Source organism: Lissotriton helveticus, chromosome 1_1 (genome assembly GCF_964261635.1).
Source record: "Lissotriton helveticus chromosome 1_1, aLisHel1.1, whole genome shotgun sequence".
Lineage (NCBI taxonomy): Eukaryota > Metazoa > Chordata > Amphibia > Caudata > Salamandridae > Lissotriton > Lissotriton helveticus.
The window spans coordinates 1,358,771,465-1,358,794,394 of record NC_136057.1 but is presented as its reverse complement, the minus strand read 5'-3'; the positions used below and the strand labels follow the sequence as shown (position 1 = coordinate 1,358,794,394).

General features: G+C 47.7%; 1 protein-coding gene across 5 annotated transcripts in view; it reads right to left on the bottom strand.

Moving 5' to 3' along the window:
* ENTHD1 (ENTH domain containing 1) overlaps positions 1–22,930 on the bottom strand; it is a 1,583,016-nt gene that overhangs the window by 1,052,570 nt on the left and 507,516 nt on the right. For all 5 annotated transcript variants that reach the window (XR_013608914.1, XR_013608915.1, XM_078683401.1 and 2 more), the window contains exon 3: positions 19,593–20,044. Coding sequence is in view for 3 of the 5 variants with exons in the window: in XM_078683401.1 (XP_078539527.1) it covers positions 19,593–19,941 (349 nt within the window). In the remaining 2 variants the exon portion in view is untranslated. The remainder of the gene's footprint in view (positions 1–19,592; positions 20,045–22,930) is intronic.

Below are 22,930 nucleotides of genomic sequence, written 5' to 3'. Positions count from 1 at the left end.
ATAGGTCTTGCATCCAGCCAAAAAGGGCTCAGCTTGACTCATCCTCAAAGTCCGCAGTGAGAGGCATTGTCAAGCAGTGTTGCTGACTATGCCGATATTCTTATTGGGCCAGTGGGAAGTCACCTACTTCCAGCAGGTCTGGAGGGACTTAATTCTAGGCAGTTGGGTGAAGCAGATCGTTTCTCGAGGTTACCAGATGAAAGGTCTCCCAGAGTTTGCAGAACTTCACTTTGTCAAGACTCTCTGGCAGTCTGACTTTGTGAGGAGTACAGCCTTAGAGGACAGAATATCTCTCCTGAGACAAAAATGGACGAGCATTCCTTTTCCTCCACTTGAGAGCGATCTAGACTGTTGTTTGAAGGTGTTCATGGTTCAGAAGGTGTCAGGTGAGTTCAGGATGATCAATGATCTAAAGTTTCTGAATCTATTTATCCCTTCAGCCAACTATAAGATAAACATGTTCTTTGATATCAAAAAGGATTTCTTGATAGACCTTCAGGATGCCTACATTCATGTTCCGATTTACTGTCACCAACTGTAATAAAGTGGCATCTTTCTTGCATGGTATGCCCCCACCTTTTGCTGAATTGCTGATGTGCTTTGACTGAGTGTGCCCTGGGCTCCTGCCAATCAGGTGCCCAGGGCCTGTGTTCCTTCCCTAAAACTGCATTGAAGCTGAAACCCAATTGACATCTCTGGCCCATTTCATGTCAGCCCCTGGTAAATGGTATCCTAGGTACCCAGGGCATGGTGACCAGAGAAGACCCCTAAGGGCTGCAGCACTTATTGTGCCACCCTTAGGGGCCCTGCACCCTGACACCCATACCCTGCCTTGGCAGACTGAGTGTCCTGGTGCAGACCTAAACAAAGAGTCGACATGGCACACATCCCTGTGTGCCATGTCCACAAACCCACTGCCCTGGCATACATCAGGCACCCCTCTAGCTGGGTGCCCTATGCCAGTGGTGTGGGCACAGGTGCATTAGCCCTGTGCCCTTACAGTACCCAGGGCCATTCCTGGGCACTGTAAGTGCAGTGATGCCATTAAGAGTATATGGTACTGGGAGGTTGTCATTACGAACTCCACAGGTCCATAATGGCTACGCTGAAGACTGACAAGTTTAATATCAAACTTCTCAGCACATTAAACCCACACTGATGCCAGCGTGGGATTCAATGTAAAATACATTACAGAGGGCATCTTAGAGATACCCCTGAACCTAACCTACAATCCACGTCTGGTCTGAGGGGCTGCCTAGGCTGCCACACAGCAGACATGTTGCTGGACCCCTGGGTGGAGAGCCCCGCTCTCCTGGGCCTGCAACAATGCACATCCTGGGCGAGGTGCTAGGCCTCCTCCCTCAGGATGGGCAGGGGAAGCTTCAAAGGCATACCGCCTTTGTGAGCTTCTCCACACCACTTGCTGTACTCAACAACTGTCCCCCCACCAGTTCTGACCGCGGAGTTGTGCTTCACCTCGCCCCAGGAGAGGCGAGGTGAAGTACAACTCCGGGCTCCGGCCATCTTGAGGATGGGGAGCCCTGCCCAATCAGAGATAGGCTCCTGCCCCCCTCCCACAGAAGAGGAGCAGGATAGGGGGTGTACTCACCGCAGGACAGTGACCTATTGGTCCCTGTCTTTCCCCTACCTGTAACGCCCTTAAATGTAGTATTTTGGGGCACCCTGAACCTTCCTTCCTCAGATCCTGATTTTGAAACAAGAAAGAAGACCAAGAAGAAGAAGACCTGCCCTGCAGCTGCTAACAAGAGGACGGCACCAACTGACTTGGCCCCAGCCCTACAGGCCTGTTGATCCTTGAACCTGCTCCTGCTAAATCCCGGCGTCTCCCGCGGACAGCAACCTCAAGAACCCTGGAGGACTTGCCTGCCTTGACCCTCTTAGGGGCTGGGACTCCCACGAGCAGTGGCTCTGCTCAAACAGCAATACCCTCGGTGCCAGCCAGTAACCGCAAATCCAGCTCACTCTGCACCAACCGAGCCCGGCCTGTGCCCAAGTGGACAAAGACCCTGAGGACGTCCCCCCAGCAATTCTGACCTGGAATCCAGTGCCCAAGGACCCTCCTCGACGACCTGGATGACGCCTGCAGACTCAGAAACAGGGACCACTCCTACCACGACCAGCAGAGGGTAAGATTTCCCGACGTCCAAAGACACCCCTGTATCCGGCGCCTCCTGTGCCCAACTCCGGGGTGCCTACCTACCCTCCAAGATCCCAACTTACCCCTCGAAGTGTTGGTCACTCCAGAAGATCCACCGTCCCCGGGCCTGCAGCCTTTGTTCCCTTTTCAAGATCTCCATTGAATAACATTGAGCGCACAATGGCTCAAAAGCACCCTGCACCCAGCCGCCCGAGTGCCCCTGGCAGTGCAACGTGTGTCCTATCCTATTCCTCATTTGCCCTGAGTAAGTGACCAGAAGCCCAGCTCCCACAGCCGCGTGGCCTACTAGCCAGCAGCCACCAACCGAAGGCCCCCTGCCTCTCATGGGATAACATTGGGCCTAACTACCTCTGCACCCGGCTGCCCCTGTGCCGCTGAGGGTGTACCAACTGCACCTATCTGACCCTGGGAGACCCTTGAATCTGTGCCCAGAACCTTAACTCTGCCAGTCGAGTACTTACCTAAAAGCCGATAACTCACTTTTCTTCCATAGGCTAATATTGACTGGTTTCACTTGGAAATTCTTCCAAGTGTGGAGTTTTGGAACTTTAAACTATTCACCTAAAATCAGCCAAACAACGAATTCCGATTTACTCGCCTGTTATCAGGAGAGACTTCAGTGCTGCACCTTTTAGCCCGGCACCAACCCTGAAAAGTAATTTTAACCGCACTTACCAGTAACCTGAATTTTCTTCCATATGAAACCATTGACTATTTTTCTGTGAAATTTCTTCTAAGTGTCGATTTTTGCAAACTACAAATATTCTTCAAGAATCGTACCAACTACCAAAAAGTAATTACTTACCTGTTTTAGAAAGAGATCCCAGTGTTGAACCTAGGAGTCCAGTACTGGATTACAAAAGTAACTTAAACAGAGTTTACCTGCCAATTGAATTTTCTTCCATAGGAAACCAGTGACTGTTTTTTCTGTGAAATTTCTTCTGTGTCGATTTTTGCAAATTACAAATATTCTTTAAAAATCGTACCAAGTACCAAAACGTTATTACTTACCTGTTTTAGATAGAGGTCCCAGTGCTGAACCTAGGAGTCCAGAACTGGATTACAAAAGTAATGAAAACCTACTTTACCTGCAAATTGAATTTCCTTCCTTAGGATAACATTTATAATTTCAAATGAAAAAGTTTCTAAGTGTCAACTTTTAAAATACAATAATATTCCTTAAAAATCACTACTGTAACCAAAACGCTTTTACTTCACTGTTTACAGCTCATGTCCCGGGACGGAATCTAGGATCCAGTCCTGTGGTTAGAAAAGTAATCTACAAAGTAACTAATTGCAGTTACCAGAAATTCCCATTGAGCTCAATGTTGCATGGTGTTTGAAATTGTGTTGCCTATTGCAACAAACTGTAACTATTGCATTCAAAAAGTCTAGTGCCTATTTGAAAAGTATTTAACTAAAGTAACTCATCCTGAGAAAGTATATTTTGATACCTTGTTGGTTCTTAAATAAAACAACTATGGGCTAGATGTAGGTAAATCATTTTTACCGATTCTAAAATACCGAATTTTACCGATTCGTTATTTTAGAATTGGTAAATCTGATGTAGGTAAGATTCGGTAATTACCGAATCGGTATTTGCCATTCATTCCTATGGTCCTGGAGGCCCATAGGAATGAATGTCAATTAATGCCCACCAATGTTGGGTGTTTCAAGTGCGATGAGGTGAAGCTTGACTCCGCTGCCACGGGGACCAGGACAGGTCGATGACAACCAGAGTCCACAGGTGAGCTGTCCCATTAAGGATGTCGAGTGCTGGGGGGTCGGTGTCCGGGTCGGAGACCAACTAGCCTTGGCAACAGCAGCCCACGCGGTGAGAGTAAAAAGGCTTTGGGATGGACCTGCAAGGTCCAGGTGACTCCCCAAGCAATGGAGAGTCTGGGCTCGTCTGGAGCAACCAGGTAAGCCCATTCAAAGTTACAGTACCCTTCTCAGGGACCCACAAGTCGATGGACAAGGGATTGCAAAGGGACCTCAAGAGCAATCACTAAATACCAGCCCACGGGTCAGTTGCGGAGTGTAGGCCAGCAATCTTCGATGGAATCACTGCTCGTGGTCTGAACTACAAGTAGCCCAGGGATCGCAAAGAAGCATATCTTGCTGCAAATGGTCACGGTGTCCAGGTGTTCGGGTTGCACGGTCCCCACGAGGGCTTTCAATTTCAGGTTTGCTGACAGCACGGATTGGCATCGGGGAAGCTTGGAAACCCATCTCCTGTGTTGCAAAGTCTTCGGAGTCCTTCAGGAGCTGCGTAGTTGCAAACCAGACAGAGGCGTCTTTGGTGCCTGCCTTGCAGGGGAGTAACTCTTTTACTCCAAGGGAGATTCTTCGGTCATCCAACAAAGTGTAGATAGTTGACGGTCTGGGATTCTGTAGCTGAGTTTTGTCCAGGTAAATCTAAAGTCCTGTAGTCAGGGGTTCCTACTTTATATCCAAGGAAGGGGTGGGACAAACTCTGCGGAACCAAATATGGGAGGGTCGGGACAGAGGGGTGGTTACACCCATGTCCTTTGTCCAGTTTTGAGTTAGAGCAGGGGCTGGTAGCCCCTGCAACCGGTTTGAGCTGGACTATGCACAGGGACACCAAATGTGTCCCCAATGCAGACATCAAAGCTCTCTTAGAGTGCACCCACCCGGCCCCAATACACTAAAGCCTGTCTGGGAGGTGGTTACACCTCCCTGTGACAGGAAACCTATTTTCCAGCCTCCCCTGCTGGAGTTTTGTCCCGCAGCAGGAGGGCAGACGCGTGTCTTTTGCTGGCAGCATCCATTTTGTGATGCCTGGGTTCTGTTAAGTTGGTACCGGTTGTACCGGTGCAGTCATATTTCTCCCTTTAGGAGGGTGGAATCATACCTCCCTGCCAGGACTAATAAAGAAAACAAAACAAATGCCAATACTGTATCTTATTCTCTACAGTCAACTAACACCCATATGAATAAAACATACTGGTCCGTTTCGTATACCGTCACTAGTTTAATGGTTTATTTATTCCACTAGTTTTTAATTCTTTTACATTTTTTGGAGAAAAAACCTTTTTTGTGCATATACAAAAGTGTACAATTGAGTACAATCTATAGAAATGACAAAATACAACTATACATATTTACAATTCATCCTCTCTGTATTTACAGTCTGATACATTCATTCCACAATCATACCATCCTCACACACAAAATGAAACAAAGAAATATGGCCTTGTGTCAAAACGAACGTTGCTTAACACTTGATGTACCTTAATAGCCTTTTCAGTACAACCATGTTAAATACAAATGTACAGTTGGAAAAACTATTCTAAATTTTTCGTAACAACGTCCTCCCTGTGACAGGAAACCTATTTTCCAGCCTCCCCTGCTGGAGTTTCGTCCCGCAGCAGGAGGGCAGACGCGTGTCTTTGGCTGGCAGCATCCATTTTGTGATGCCTGGGTTCTGTTAAGTTGGTACCGGGTGCACCGGTGCAGTCATATTTCTCCCTTTAGGAGGGTGGAATCATGCCTCCCCCGCCAGGACTGGCAGGGAGGTATGATTCCAAGGTGTTTGACACCAAACACGACATGTTTCCTTGCAGCCATCTCAAAGATAGCATTTACTGCGAGGGTATAATGCACTTAAGAGTATATGGTTGGTTGCATCACAGAACAACCCCGGAGAATAGATTCCGAAGGCTGCAGAGGGGCCCTGCTCATGCATGGGCACCCTCTCACAGGTGCTCCCTGCCTTCAGTATTGAAAAGGCCTTCCATAGGGGGTGACTGATAAGTTTATATGTGTAGTGATATAAGGTAGATATTGGGAACCTATATCTAAGTAAGGGGTGCATACACCACCTTACACAGGCTGCTGTAGCAGACCTGTGGTCTCATTTTGAGTGGTCATGCTGCAGCCCCTGAGAGGCCTCTGGGGTACTTATGCCATGGGTATATTGGATACCATATACTAGGGACTTATAAGGGTACCCCAGAATCCAATCTGTGGTGTACCTAAAGTACATGCAATCATTTAGAGAGGAAGCAGCTAGCCTGGGGTCCTGGCTAGCAGGGTCCCAGTCAGACTAAAGTCGAAAATCAATGAAGCATCAGCAAAAAGTGGGTGTAACTATAAGAAGCAGATCCTACTCTCCTACACCCCCCCCCCCCAAACATAAGGACATTAAACTAACCTTGACCAGTTGAGTCTTCGTGTTCTGGGTGGAAATATCTGGAGAGTCCATCTGCATTGGCATGGTTACTCCCAGGTCTATGTTCCACTGTATAGTTCATCCCCAGTAGAGAAATGGACCACCTCAAAAGTTTGGGGTTTTCACCCCTCGTCTGTTTTAGCCATAAGAGGGACTTATGGTCTGTATGAACAATGAAGTGAGTGCCACACAAGTAGGGCCTCAGCTTCTTCAGAGCCCAAACCACAGCAAAGGCCTCCCTCTCAATAGCTGACAAATGTTTCTCTCTGGGGGTCAGCATTCTGCTAATAAAAGCTATTGGCTGATCCTGACCTTCATCATTCAATAGTGATAACACAGCCTGATAACACAGCCCCTTCCCCCAACTCAGATGCATCAGTTTGGACAATGAATTGCTTGGAGTAGTCAGGACTTTGCAGAATGGGAGCAGTGCACATGGCCAGCTTAAGGTCATCAAATGCCTTTTGACAGCTAACTGTCCACTGAACTTTCTTTGGCATTCTCTTGTACGTTAAGTCATTCAAAGGGATCACTATGGATCCATAACCTTTGACAAACCTCCTATAGTACCTAGTCAGGACCAAGAAAGCTCTGACCTGAGTCTGGGTGGTTGGAGCAACCCAGTCCATCATGGTCTGGATTTTGCTCTGCAATGGTTGAACCTGACCCCCACCTACCATGTGGCCCAGGTATACAACCTGACTCTGCCCTATCTGGCACTTGGTGGCCTTGAACGTGAGGCCTGCTTTCTGCAGGGCCCCCAAAACATTTGTCAGGTTGACCAGGTGATCCTAAAGACAGCAATATCATCAAACTATGCTTCATTATAGTCTTCCAGGCCTGTAAGGATTGTGTTCACTAACCTTTGAAAAGTGGCAGGTGCATTCTTCAAACCAAAGGGCATCACCACAAATTGAAAGTAGAAAATGCTGTTTTTGGCTTTGCATCATCAGCTAGTCTGATCTGCCAGTAGCCATCTGTTAGGTCAAATGTGCTCAGAAACTTGGCTCAGGCTAAAGTATCTATAAGCTCATCTGCCCTTGGAATTGATTGAGCATCTGTCCTAGTGACTGCACTGAGACCTCTGTAGTCAGCACACCTTATTTCTCTCTTGCCATCATTGGTGTGAGGTTTAGGGACTAAGACTACTGGACTAGCCCAAGGGCTATCTGAGGGTTCAATAACTCCCAATTCCAACATCTTCTGGACTTCAGTCCTGATACAGTCCCTAACATGGTCAGGTTGCCTTTGAATCCTATTTTTTACATACAGACTGTCCCCAGTGTCCACTTCATGAGTGCACCAGGTAGTCTGACTTGGAGTCAGTCAAAACATATGTCTGTACTGATTGAGAACTTTTCTGCAATCAATTTGCTGCTGGTCAGTGAGGCTGCCTGCCAAGGCTACACCATCTACAGAACCATCATCATGGTTCTGCGAGAGCAGGCCAGGGAGTGGATCATTCTCTTCCTCCTGTCCCTCATCATTAGCCATGCGCAAGCCCATGTCTGCCCTGTCAACATATGATTTGAGCCTGTTGATATGGAGCACCCTGTGGGGGCTCCCGGGAGTTCCAAGGTCCACCAGGTAGGTTACAAATGGGGGTGGGGTCGCACACTACTCACACACCGGCGGTGTCGCCCCTAAGGACTCTGGTCAATGTAGTAAAGTGTTCGTGATGCATCAGCTTTCGATCTTCTGCTATCTTCGCTGTCTTCGCCATCCCTGACCCCACCCCCATTTGTAACTTTAAAGCTCCCGTGAGCAGTGGGCTGACGAGCCTGGGATCCCGCACCTACGCGCCTGAGTGGTACTATACCTGGCAGATATTGGCAGCCATCGGCAACCCCAGTACACGGCCTATCCCTGCTGACGAGGGGTGATACCCCGAAACACGTGTCCAGGGATGGCGAAGACAGTGAAGATAGCAGAAGATCGAAAGATGATGCATCGCGTACACTTTACTACATTGACCAGAGTCCTTAGGGGCGACACCGCCGGTGTTTGAGTAGTGTGTGACCCCACCCCCATTTCCACCAGGTAGGTAACCTCTCCCTTCTGTTCAATTATAGTATGAGGGCCAATCCACTTGTCCTGGAGGGCTGCTGGGGCCACAGGCTCCAACACCTATACTTTCTGCCCTGGCTGGTAAACAGCCAGCACAGCTTTTTGGTAATGCCAGGCCGTCCGTAATTCCTGGCTAGCCTCAAGGTCTTCAGTGGTCTCCTTCATGTACTCAGCCATTGTGGAGCAGTGACCAAGTACATAGTCCACAATATCCTGTTTAGGAGCTTGAGAGGTAACTCCCATCCCTCCTTCACTAGACACAATGGACCCCTAACTGGATGTCCAAACAGAAGTTCAAATGGGCTGTAACCAAACCCCTTCTGTGGAAACTCTCTGTAGACAAATGGAAGGCAGGGCAAAAGTATGTCCTATCTGCGCCTAACATTTTCTGGGAGACCTTTTATCATGCCATTGAGGGTTTTGTTGAACCTTTCAATTAACCTATTGCATTGTGGGTGATAAAGGGTGGTACATTTATAATTTACTCCACACTCCTTCCACATAGCGGTCAGGTAACTAGATATGAAGTTTGCATCCCTGTGTGATACCACCTCCTTAGGGAAACCCACCCCGGAAAATATTCCCAGTAGGGCCTTGCCACGACAGGTGCTGTGGTGGTCCTAATGGGGATTGCTTCTGGGTACCTAGTGGCATGGTCCACCACCATCAGTATAAATCTGTGCCAGATGCTGTCTGAGAATCCATGGGACCAACTATATTGATCCCAACCCTCTCAAAGGGAACCCCCACCACAGGTAGTGGTATCCTTGGGGCCTTTGTTGTACCACCAGCCTTGCCACTGGCTTGACAGGTGACACAGGAGCGACAAAACTCCTTGATGTCGTCAGACATGTGAAGCCAATGAAAGTGAGGGACAAGCCTGTCCCAAGTCTTTTTTTGGCCTAGGTGACCTGCTAAAGGGATGTCATGTGCTAGTGTCAATAGGAAGCCCCTAAACTTCAGAGGTATAGCCAACCTCCTGGTGGCACCAGGGTTCAGGTCTCTACTTTCTGAGTAAAGGAGTCCATCGTCTCAGTAGATCCTATGGGACCCACTAGCACTCCCAGCAGCCTCAGCAACAGCTTGTTGTCTGAGGGGTTCAAGAGAGGGGCGGTTCAGCTACTCCTGACTCAGATCAGCCCTGGAAGGTCCCCCTGTCCCCAAGAACTTAACCTGATCATGCTCAAGTTCATCTGGGACAGTTCCTTCTTCAGGCCTAGGATCATCTCCCTCAAGAGACTGATCTGTACTCTAAGTCAGGGGGGAAGACACTGCCTTACCCCTACTGCTCCTCCTCTTGGAATGTACTTAGTCCATTCTTCCAGGATCCAAGTCCTGTTCAATGTTAGACATTTTGGCCTGTGACCTAGCCATTGCAAACACATCTGTAGGGATTCCCAACATTTCTGCATGAGTCCTGGGTTCCACTTTAGCCCAAGCTGAAGTTTCTAAATCATTGCCCAACAAGCATTCAACAGGGAGGTCCGACTTACCACAACCTTCTTAGGCCTAGTTACCCCTCCCCAGGGGACATTAACAACTGCCAAGGAATGGCCTGTCCTGCCATTGCTAGCATTGGTCACTTGGTACATCTCCCCAAGTATGATTTGTTCAGGAGCCACAAGATCTTTTGTCACCATTGTGACACTTGCTCCTGTGTCCCTGAATGCCAAGGCCTCTATTCCATTTATCAAGGGCTGCTGTCTGTATTTGCCCAAGTTACTGAGACTTACAAAAATTAGGAGGCCATATCCATACCCCCATCACAGATCAGTACAGCCTGGTAGGAATTTGAATTTGAATTTGAAGGGATTTATATAGCGCTCGTACAACTGGCGGTTTCTTGGCGCTCACTGGCAACAGCTACTCGGCGGGTCGGAAAGGGGGAGAAGTGAAGATTTAGGATGGGAAGGCTTGGGTGAAAAGAAAGGTCTTAAGATCTCTGCGGAAGAGGGGGTATTGGGTGCAGGTTCTGAGGGACAATGGGAGAGAGTTCCAAAAAGCTGGGCCCGTGGTTGCGAATTTGGAGCCACCCCACTTCTTCCGTTTGAAGCGGGGAACCACGAGAAGGTGGTGGGCGGAGGATCGGAGGTCTCGTGAGGGAGTATAGGTTTGAATTGCCGAATTAATGAAAGAAGGGGCAGAGCCTGTCCTGGCTTTAAAGATGGTGCAGCTGAGCTTGAATGAGACGCGCTGCCGGACAGGGAGCCAGTGGAGGGAAAAGAGGAGAGGAGTTACATGGTGTGATCTAGAGAGGTTGAAAACCAGCCGAGCGGCCTGATTTTGAACCAGCTGGAGGCGCCTCATAAGGTAGTCGGGCATGCCATGGTAAAGGACATTGCCATAGTCTAGGCGAGATGTCACCATGGCCAGAAGGATTAGTTTGAGCGCGTCTGGGGCGAAAAATCGTGAGACTCTGCGGATAGTCCTGAGTGAGAGAAAGGCCGAGGAAACCACAGCTGAGACTTGGGAGTGTAGGGAGAGTTGGTTATTGATTTTGAAACCAAGGGTTTTGACAGAGGTGGCAGGAGTGGGTGGGGGACCTAATGAGGGGGGCCAAAAGGAGGAGGACCAAGGACTGGAGCAACCACCTGTCAACACCAACTCCGTTTTATCGGGGTTGAGTTTCAGGTGGTTGAAATTCATCCAGTCCTGGATGAAGGTCATGATGGACTTAACCTTTGACATAGACTCGGGGGCAGAGGAAAGGTGAAAAATGAGCTGGAGGTCATCTGCATAGTTGTACACAGAGACCTCCAGTTGCTGTAAAGCAAAAATAAGGGGGGCGATGTAAAGATTAAATAAAAGGGGGGATAAAGAGGAACCCTGGGGGACACCGCACTGAATGGGTAGAGATTCCGCAGAGAACTCTCCCAGACGAACCGCCTGAGTCCGGCCGCTCAACAAGGAGGATAGCCATAGTAGGGCTGTTCCTCGGATTCCCGCCGCCTCGACACGTGAGAGTAAGATAGTATGGTCCACAGTGTCGAATGCGGCGGAAAGATCTAAGAGGATCAGGGCCTGATGTTGATTGGCGTCCATTCCTTGTCGGAGATTGTCCAGGACCGATGTTATGACGGATTCAGTGGAGTGGGTTGGGCGGAAGCCGGCCTGTCTTGAGGCCAGAACACCGTGGCTTTCCACGAACTCGCTCAGTCTTTTAACCACATGTCGTTCCAATACCTTTGCCAGGAAAGGCAAGAGGGAGATTGGGCGGAAGTTGGCAGGGTCGGAGGGATCTGCTCCAGGTTTTTTTAGGATCGGTACGATCACTGCCGATTTCAGTGCAGGGGTAACGATGCCTTGAGCCAGTGAGCTATTGAGGAGCACTAAAGGTGGTATGGGGCAGAAGGTGTAAATCTGCTTTAGGATGTAGGCAGGACAGGGGTCCAGCGGGGATCCGGACTTGACTAGTGGAAGAATAGAGAGAAATTAATCGGTCGATAGGGGGGGAATTGAGTCCAGATGTGCCGTAGCTGGAGGACGTCGGAAGTCGGTGAAGGTCGGGGATGGAAGAGGGATTTTGATTTTGATTTTAGTGATTTTGTCTAGGAAAAAGTGATTGAGGGAGTCACAAAGTGCTTGAGAAGGTGATGGTTTGAGTGAAGCTCTATCGGAAAAGGCAAGGTCTTGGACGATAGAGAAGATTTCTCTTGGCCGGTTCTCCGCGAGTTGGATTTTAGAAGAGAAATAGTTTTTCTTAGTGTCTAATATGGCTTTCTTATACTGAGTAAGAAGTTCAGTATACCAGGTTTTGGCAGTGGGGCAATAGTTTTGTCTCCATTGTCGCTCAGCTTGGCGGAGAGCGAGTTTTTGGACCTTTAGATCATCTGAGAACCAGCGGTTTGCATCTTTAGGTCGTTTGGTTGCGATGCGTTTTAGAGGGGCGACGGTATCGCACCCGGCTCGCAGCCAGTTGGTAACAGCGTCTACCTGACCATGGGAGGGTAGCGCGGTCAAATCGGGGCTGGAAGAGGATAGAAGGGTCGATAGGGCTTCGATGTCGACACGATTCCATGAGCGCACCCAGACATTCCTCGCAGGAGTAGGCTTGGATGGTGGAACGGGGGACAGGGATAGGGTGATCAATGAGTGATCCGACCATGGACATGGCGAGATGGAGAGAGAACTGACCGGGCAATCGCGTTGCCAGATTTGGTCCAAGATATGTCCCAACCTATGTGTGGGAACATTGACAACTGATGTAAAGTTGAGCGAATGAAGAGAGTCTGAGAATTCCTTAGACGTGGCACATTCCGCCGGGTCGGAGGGCCAGAAGTTAAAATCTCCCAGAACAATGATGGAGGAGTGGTTAACGGCCAAAGTCGCCATTAGGTCCTGAAAGCAGGGGAGGAACGTTTGAGGGGAAGACGGGGGTCGATACACGAGGACACAGGTCAGAGGGGGAGTGAAGGAGAGGGATCGAACCACTAAGCAGTCTGAGATTCCCATGGAGGGGGAAACTAGAGGGTGAAAGGTGAGCTCCTTACGGGCGATCAGGGCTACCCCCCCGCCAGGCCTGCCCGAAGGGCGGTCGGCTCGAATGGCATAATAGGTCGGGGGGAGTATCGCCAGCAGGGAGGGAAGAGAACTGTCCGAGAACCAAGTCTCGGTGAGAAATAATAAGTCGGGTTTATGGGATTCCAGTAGGGTGAAAAGATCGAGCTGGTGTTTTACTGCCGATCTTGTATTTAAGTACATAGCAGTTATTCCTGTGGGGGGGAGGACGTCTTGGAGTGAATTAGAGGAACTGGACCTTAGGGGTGAGGACAAGGTATTCGTATGGAGAGAATCATGTAAAGTTAGTAGTCCAAGATCGGAAATACGAGCCAAGATAGCGGCAGGTAGAATCCACTTGCCTTGGTGAGCAGTGAGTTGCGAGTGGGAGTATTGAATGCGGGGAGCAGGGTGTATGGCCTCGGGTCTCGGCCGGTCGCGGACGGGCGCAGACGGGCTTTCCAAACGGCGCGCCCGCTGCGCTCGTCCGCTGCGCTTCCTGGGGAGGCACATAATTATGGGATAGTGAGTAGATGGGCGGTGGGCGTGGCCTCCGAAGGGGGCGTGGCCTATCAGTCGGCCGTGGCGGTGGCAAGCGCTTTGCGCGCCGGTTTCTGGGCAGCGGAGGGTCCGCTTTAGACTGCCAAAGGCTTGGGGTGAGAATAGTTTGCTTTAAAATCACAAAATTACACAAGTGAACAATTTTAAAAAACGAACGCTCTCCCGGCTTTTCGCCTCAGGAGCAGCGTGTCATCAGCTAGGGACGCTAGCATTCAGCGTCGCTTTTATGCTGTGGGCGGTGGGCGTGGCCTCCGAAGGGGGCATGGCCTATCAGTCGGCCGTGGCGGTGGCAAGCGCTTTGCGCGCCGGTTTCTGGGCAGCGGAGGATCCGCTTTAGACTGCCAAAGGCTTTGGGTGAGAACTCTGACTAGGCCAGAGTGCATCTCAGATCGCAGGGTTAACCCTACTACACCCTTATTCCGAGAACTACCATTTGGAGCTGAACTAGGGGGAACGGTTGCCTTAGGGGCAGTGGTAGTGGAAGATGAGTCCTTTGACTTGTTACAGTCACTTGTCCAATGGACTTTCTGTTTACATATTTTACACCATGGTTTCTTTTTGCCTTTTCCCTTGTTTGATTGTGACTGCCCATCAGATGCAGATTGTTGGGGCCCTTCAGAAGACTTCTGGTCTTTACCTTTTTCCCCACCCTTATCAGAGTTTTTGGAATCTTGCTTCTTCGAGTCACCACCTTGGTTCTGAACCTTTTGCCTCACACTGGTTCTGACCCATTTGTCTGCCTTCTGGCTCAAATCGTGAGGAGAGGTCAGATCAGAGTCCACCAGCTACTGATGCAACAGCTGATTTTGACAATTATTAAGGATCTGTTCCCTCATAATTAAATTGTACAATCCTTTAAAATCACACTCTTTACTGCCAAGTACCCAGCCTTCCAGAGCCTTAGTAGCCTGTGCCTTTTGGGTGGCTCTGAACGCAATCCTGTATTGTTCAGTGGTTAAGCCAAACCCATCAATCAGAGCACTCTTCAAGACTTTGTAATTATCAACATCCTCATCTTTAACTGTGAGGAGCTTGTCTCTACCTTTGTCTGCAAAGGAGAGCCATAAGATTGCTGCCCACTGCTCCTGAGGGACTCACTGTACTTTACAGACCCTCTCAAGTGCAGTTATCCATTTGTGGATGACATCCCCACTCTAGTAGGGAGGGACAATCTTGTTCAGGTTCCTATTGTCATGATTATGTTCTCTACTTCTAGGGACACTGTAGCTGCCACCATGGGCTCGAGCCCCAACCTCTGTGAAGCTCTCTGGAGCTCCAGCGATTCCCTATCTAAGGCAAACTGCTCTCTCTTGATTCTTAGCTGAGCTTTCTCAAACTCAAGATTTTTGCACTTTTTGTCATAGGAAGTCTCTCTCTTGTGAGAAGTAGAAGTCCTATGAGAAACAGAGGTCCCTACAGAAGTATCAGAATAATGAGATTCCTGAGAAGGAGATCTTAACCTTCTTGGTAAACTGCTAACCCTTCCAGGTGGAGTAAAGAGAGGGCCCATGGGGCCTTCTCCCGCACCTATGGGAAGAATTGGATTGTCCAGGTTAGAATCATCATGTTCCTCCTGGTCAGCTTCAGAGTCTAGGTCTTGGATGTGTTCACCTCCTTACCATTCCTCTTCTGCTGCCCCACCCAACCTGCCTGCCTCATCAGACCCTGGAGCCTTTCTGAGGTCATCTAAAAGCAATACATCTATGAGGCGTTGAGCTCTAGGGTTTTTCCCTGTCTTCAGTTTCCTAGATGCACACATGTTCCTCAATTCTTGGAATGGGACATGGTCATACTTAGTCCGCATGGAGCCACTTGCTTCAGCTCTTCAAGACATACTATTGTTATGTGGTGTAGGCACCTACCTAACCTAGTGGGACTACTAAATTCTCTCTTGAGTTGGAGAAAGGATGTGCTAGACCCTTGGCTTACCCAACTCTAAGTTCAGTAGAACTTACTTTATTCTAGACTTGTATTATATGTACCTCTAGTACCTATAGTGGTTTTCAGTTAGCCACTCAATGAGATTATCTGGTAAAGCAATAGCAAGCTTGAATCCAACCGCTGCACACCAATGTGAGAAGTTGACCTGGTATATGCTGTCCACTTGTTATAGTGGACACCTTGCACCAGTCCACACAACCCTTATTGATGAATAGGTGTAAGACATCCTTTATTGAAAGCTATCCTAGTGGTAGCTATGGAGAGCAGCTTTCAGGCTAAGTCTTGAAGGAGTATAAAGCAGCCTGGTTTACCAGAATATAACCTCTTGAATGACCAAATGAAAGGAGTACCACACAAGGTATATATAAAATATATGTATTTATTACTAAACTCTCTCTACTAACCTCTTTATGAGATTAGAGAGCAAGATACACAATATCAATACACTAGAATGTAAGTAAATAGCACAATATACAATGGGCCCCAGGGGGAGACCAAACCATATATTAAGAAAGTGGTATAAGAACCACGACTTAACTAGACACAGTGCCTAGAGCACATAGAATCGCTAGGACCCCAAGGAACCACCCAAGGTAGTGGCACACGGGACCCACGGGGTTCGCCTGCAGTGTCAGAACACAGCCCGAGCTCCGTAGAATCCTATGGGAAAGTCGCGGTTGGAATTTTAAAGATTAAGGACACTCAGGAGAGGACTTTGAGCAAAACCTTTCAGACTTAGATGCTTCTAAGGCCAGCACCCATGTGAGCACCAGACTACATGTGTCACCTCACCCAGAGAAGCCGGGTGCATAGGTACCAAATGGTGTCGGGAATCGTCGCTGTTTTTAATGGTGAGTTGCTGCAAATTGCTGCTGCAGTGGAAAGGAAAAGTGCCCAGTGTGATCCAAGTCTGGATCGGAGCTGTGAAGAACCTGAAAGCAGAGGGGACAGGGTGACCAGGGACACGATAGACCAATGCCCACCAATGTCGGGTGTTTCAGGTGCGATGAGGTGAAGCTTGACTCTGCTGCCACGGGGACCAGGAGACGTCGACGACGACCATAGTCCGCAGGCGAGCTGTCCCACGAAGGATGTTGCGTGCTGGGGGTTCGGTGTCTGGATCGGAGACCAACAAGCCTTGGCAACAGCAACCCATGCGGTAAGAGTAAAACGGCTTCTCGATTGACCAACAAGGTCTAGGTGACTCCCCAAGCGATAGAGAGTCAGGGCACTTCTGGAGCAACCAGGTAAGCCCATTCAAAGTTACAGTACCCTTATCAGGGACCCACAAGTCGACGGGCAAGGGATCGCGAAGGGACCTTGAGAGGAATCACTAAATACCAAAACTGATTTGCATATGGTTGGGTCTGAACTGGATTGGTGAAGTGAGCTAAAGAACAATGATGGATTCAACCCAGAACTGTGACTGGGGTGAGTGACTGAAAAGTTTCAGCGCTCCGCCCATCATCTCCTTGTGATTGCAGTAGTCTTGGATGGGGCGCAGTTTTGGAAATGTAAACTGTTCTTGGACAATGGGATACTTTAGAACAGAAAAGGTCTTCTAATTGGAAGGAGCTCATGGCATTTTGGAAGGGGATTTTCACCTTTTCCCATCTAATACAGGTGGGATCGTTGGTGGTTTGGTCAGGCAATACTGTAACAGGGATGTATGTTGTTACAACGCATGCTTTTTCCACGCATGCCTTTACAACGCAGGTTTTACAACGCAAGTCGTTACAACGACTTGAGTTGGGGGGCGCTGGATAGTGAATAGTTTAATTTACTATTCCATCTCCAGTCCCCGTTGATAGTAGGGAAGGTTTTGGATAGTAATTAAACTATTCCCTATCCTCCAGCGCCCTCCAGCGCAAGTCGTTGTAACGACTTGCGTTGTAATTCCTGCGTTGTAAAGGTACTACGTGGAAAAAGTTTCATTGTAAAGGATGTTTACCCTGTAACAGTAGCCTGTATAAATCATCAATTCTAAACAGAATCAATTAGCTCAACAGATTTGTACCTGGAGAGAGAGCAACCTTTTAGTCTTCAGAGCCATTCACATCAAGGGATCCTTAAATACCTAGGCGGATCACCTCGGCAGGACCATTCTGAACTCTCAGTAGTTTGTTTTCACCCCACTCATATTTTCAGGAGGCGTGCAGAAGATGGGGAACCTCCAGGATAGATCAGTTTGTGACACAACCGAATGCTCAACTACCTCTGTCTCTGTTGAGATTTCATGAGCACAAGTCTGTGGGTACAAATATTCTTATCAGTTCCTGGGAAGTTGGTCTTCTCTATGCTTTTCCCCTGTACCTTTAATCCCAAGGGTCCTAGCAAGATTGCAGGGGAAGTAGGTGGACATGGTGTTAATTCTTCGTTTTTGGATAAGGAGATTGTGGTTTCCTTTACTAAGGCTTGTATAGGTGGAACAGGAATTGATTTTTCCATTATCCCCTGTTCTGCTAACATTTTCTCCTCTCCCCCCAGGAACTCTTGCTTGGTTAATACTATCGATTTGTAGGCTGGGAGGGAAGGATTCATGAACAAACGTTTGTCGGGTTCTGGCTATAGTTCCTTGCAGGCATCTATAAGAAAATCTACGTAAACAGCCTACGGTCATCATTGGGCTCTTTAGATTCTTGGTGTATTCAGAGGGTCTTAGATCCTGTCTCTTCTTCATCAACTAATATATTACAGCTTCTTCTGGAGGGGTTTGAGAAAGGTTTATCTGTGTCTACTCGTTGACTACAGCTCACTGTAGTTCTCAAATTCATATCCCTGTGTAATGACCTTTTTCCAGCGAAAGAATTACTATCAAAGCTTTTTAGGGGGTTTTAACTGTTGAGAAAAAGATTGTGCAGTTCTTTCCCTTCTTGGTATTTACATTTAGCCATTAGAAACATCATCACATAAATTTCTAACACGCAAGATTTTTTTCTAGTATCCACCACCAAAGCTCGGCGCTTGGGTGAATTTGGGGTTCTTCTTTGTAGACATCCTTACTTAAAGGTTTTTGAGGTCCATGTAGTTCTTTCTCTGGGCCCAAAATATTGCCAAGGGCACATTTCAAGCTTCACAAGGGTCCAGAAATTGTTATTTCTGTTCTCACACCAGATAGTGAGAAAGTGAACTTTTGATACATCTTTTGGATGTAGCAAGGGCTGTGAGAGTCTACCTGAATAGAGTTTCATATTTTCTCTTTGTCAAATTCTAGCCTGTGAAAAGGGGCGTAAAACCTTCCTGTTCCACACTAACAACTTCGATAAAGTCTGTTATGTATGTGGCAGGGAGACCCTTGGTTCCATTAGGGCTCACTCCAGATGGGGTATGGCAGCCTCTTGGGTTGAATAGGCAGGTGCCTCAATTGAAGATGCTTCTAAAACAAATACTTGGGCTTCTTCCTCAACATTCAGTAAACATTATATATTATATGTGGCCCTAAATCCTGAATTTGCATTTGGTTCTCTGGAAGCATTGGGCCCTTTGTCAAGTTAAGGTACTACTGCTATGTTTTATGTTAGGTTATTGTTGGGGTACCTGAAAAGTTGTGTCAGAGATTTGGGGTGGGTGTAGGCATCACTGAATTTTTTTTTCGTTTTCAGTGTCGTTGTTTGACTATGTGTTTAAAAATCAATAAATATATTTGCAAAAAATAAAGTTTTGTCAGAAGAGCATATGAGGTGTGAGATGAATGAAAATAAATTCACGTACATCTCTATTTCATGTCTTTGGTCTATTTTTGTGTAACTGATGAAGGAGAATCTTGCTTGGGTAGACCTCAAAACGTAAGGAATGGGACAAGGAAGAATATGAGGAGGAAATACCTGGATTACCTACCAGTAATCTTCATTATTCAGATTCTCCTTACTTGTCCCAGTATTTACTAGCCTCCCTCCCTCTCTCCCAGTTTTTGTTTCATCACCTCTAACTTGGGCTTCGTCAAGAACAAGAACATTCTGGAGGAATTGAAGTGTTTTATGGGAGAGTCTATCAAAATATATGAGGGTAAAACGGCTTGGAAAGTATTGGGACGAGAGAGGAGAATCGGAGTAATGAAGATTATTGTTAAGCAATCTGGCCAATGCACATCCATCAAGATGGATTGTGTTTCTGCACAAAGATATGGCCACTATCAATATCTGTTAGAGTTACCTTGTTCACGTCCAGAATCATCCACGTAACGGAATTCCTCCAAGCTCTGAATGTTGAAGAGACCTTCCCTGCAGTGTTGGACAACCCTCTCTGACCCATTCTTCAAGAGATACTCCACCAATGTAAGTGACTTGTAGACATGGCGCCAATTTTTGCCTTGGTCATTCAGTCTCTGCCACAGAACGCTCATTATCTCAGAGAGGGCAGTGGAGTGGTACGTCAGGTCCGCGATTTCCAACATTAATGTGCCTGATGGACCCCAGGGGTCATTCGATGTGGCCTCTCGGACTTTCACAACTGGCAGTGAAAACTTGTTAACAAAATTCTTTACGCTTCTCCGGAACGACATTGATGAAAAGCTTGTTTCAACAGCTTTGAGGATTAAAATGCAAAATATGCCTCTGGGAAAGTACCACTTTTAGCAACTTCCATCACTGTTTCATAACGTATTCCTGCAGATATATCAGAAAAAACATGGCACATTATTTTGGTTAATAGAAAATAACAACTGACACCAAGCTACATCTCTAATTTCAAAATTAAATATTCAAAAGATGTGCTTGTTGATTCTCAAAGGTGGCAGGATATTTTGGCTAACAGAAAAACTAGTGACACTAAACTACATCTTGTTAGTTAACTCGAAAATGGTTCAGCAGCACACTCAAAATCATATCACTTTAAATTTTGCTGCCATATACTTTCCTGTTATTCAACTAGTTTTGGAGCAGACGGAATAGTTTATTTCCTGTAGTCTCAGTTCTCTCTCAGAGAAAGCTCTATTGAAGTCATAAGTACTGAATGGTCCTGCTCATGTGAGGGGACCCTGGAGCACTTTTTCCAGTAGCCCATCATGCCTAGCAGGTGGTAGCTGCTTCAGTACTTTTTGATGAGATGTGGCTGTATCAGATAGGTCCAATAATCACCTCTTTCATCTCCACCGGGGAGGCGGGAGGGTTGCTTATGACTTCAACAGAGCTTCCCCTGCGAGCAAACTGGGATTACATGTAAGGAAACAATTTGATTCTCTCTCAGGAATCTCCATTGATAGTCATAAGCACTAAATAGAATAGCAAGCCCATCCCCACCTAGAGCAATGGAAAATACAAAGGAACAACTAATCGACCATATCAAGCAAATACATTTCTCAGGGAGACGAACAATAGTTACTTACCTGTAATCTGTGGTTCTCCAGTATTGATGTCTTTCATAGATTCACATGCCTGAATCGTTCTCCGTCGTCGGAGTGGGAGTCCCACGGTACATAAAAAAGCAAACATTTGTATATAATAAAACCAAAAACCGTGGTAATACCAACCAGGAAGTAAAGTAGCCCTAAGCTACAATGGAAAGAACTTCCACACTCATGACTATCCTAGTCATTATGTATAGACCAAACTACAGCCAATCAGGCGCCAGCACCCACTAGAATGCTCTCCCCAAGAGACTCAGGCTCTCAGATTTTCTTGTACAGGAGTGAAAGTAATAATATCGCCTGAGGAGCCTCTGAGGGCAGGTGGGTGGGTGCATGTCAATCTATGAAAGACACCAATACTGGAGAACCACAGATTACAGGTAAGTAGCTATTGTTCTCCAGTATTAGGGGTGTCTTTCATAGATTCACATGCTTGAATATTCCCCGTCGTCGAAGTGGGAGTCCCACGGTACATAAAAATAGCAATATTGCTAATATAACATAAATGATAATATCATAGAGTAATAAAAATAGAGATAATACACTGTAAAACCTCTAAATGGTAACTTCCATAGGAAGACATTACAAGAGAAAAAACTCATTTGTAACATATCAGTGTCATTATGTTGGTCCAAACTGCAGCCAATCAGGCTCAAGCACCCTCTAGAACCTTCTCCTCAGAAGCTCAAGCCCTCAGATTTTCTACCGCACGTCGTGTGAAGGGAGTCTCCCTGAGCTCTGCTCAGTTTTCTTCAGAGTTTGTCTCTTCAACTTATTTTTTCCAGAATGTCAAGTAAGAAGTCTTTGTTTCGAGCTTGCTCTTCATGTGGGAAACTATGGTTGTTTGAGAAGGACCCCCACCAAAAGTGTATTTACTGCCTGTACCCTGACCACAAGGTGGATGAATGTAAATTCTGTAGAGCTCTTCCTTCTAAGACTCTCAGAGACAGGGAAGGTCGTCTTCTTATATGGTTGAAGCGCCTCCAAGATAAAGAAGATGTTCTGTCAGACGCAGTAAGTCTTCAGTCAGGCTGTTCCACTGTCCCTTCCAAGCGTGGGAGTGTTCAAGACTTGCCTTCTCCTTTTCTTCAGAAAAAGAAAAAGCTGGCTTTGCCTGTGGCACAATCTTCAAGTTCTATGCCTTCTGTGTCAACGCCCACGAGACCTGGCTCTCAGGCGTCTTGTCCAGGCTCTATCAGTATTCTGACAGTCTTGACTCCCAGGTCGTCGACGGGCTCGTCGACGACCGTTCCGTCCACAAGATTGGCTTTGATGTCTTCGTCGACGACCTCTGTGACGACGACGTCTGCTTCCTCGTCGTCGACGACGGTGATGTCGACGTCCTCAGCGTCGACGAGAGCTACTACAATCCCGTCGACGATCCCTATTGTCTCGTCGGCGACGAAGTTGCCGTCGACGAAGAAAACCTCTTCGACGTCGAAGGATCCATCGTCGACGAAGGTCCCGTCGACGTCAGCCTCTCCGTCGACCACCTCGTCGACGTCGACATCGTCGACGAAGAAGGCAACGATGGTTTCGACGACGAGAGCCCCGTCGACGTCGAGTGCTCCGTCGACCAGCTCCACGACGACGGCGTCGTCGTCGAAGAAAGCGACGAAGGTACCGTCGACGAAGGTACCGTCGACGACGGTGCCGTCGACGACATTATCGTCGACGAAGATACCGTCGACGAAGACACCGTCGACGAGGCTGCCGTCTCCTCAGATCCCAGCAAAGAAGACTCCGTCGACGCACGTTCCGTCGACGACGATACCGTCGACGACGAATCCCTCAGTGGGCCCTACCTCGTCGACGATGGCGATTTCCTCAGCGGCATGTTCAGGATCCTCGTCAGGATTGGGTTCTTTTGCCACCATGCCTCTGGTACCACTGCCTTCCTTGACCTCTGGCAGGGATTCTTCTCTGCAGTTGCCACCTCCTGATCTCCAATTACCCTCACCTTTGATGGCAACTGATCACGAGACTGGATCTATGGGGGACGATGATGACGATGAAGCTCACAGTCCATCGGAGTTAATCATAAAATGTCAAGACTCCAGTTCTGACCAGGAGGAGGTGGAGGAAGTGGTCCAACCGGATGACCAATTGGTCCAGTTTCCTATGGCATCTTTCCCAGTTTCTTTGT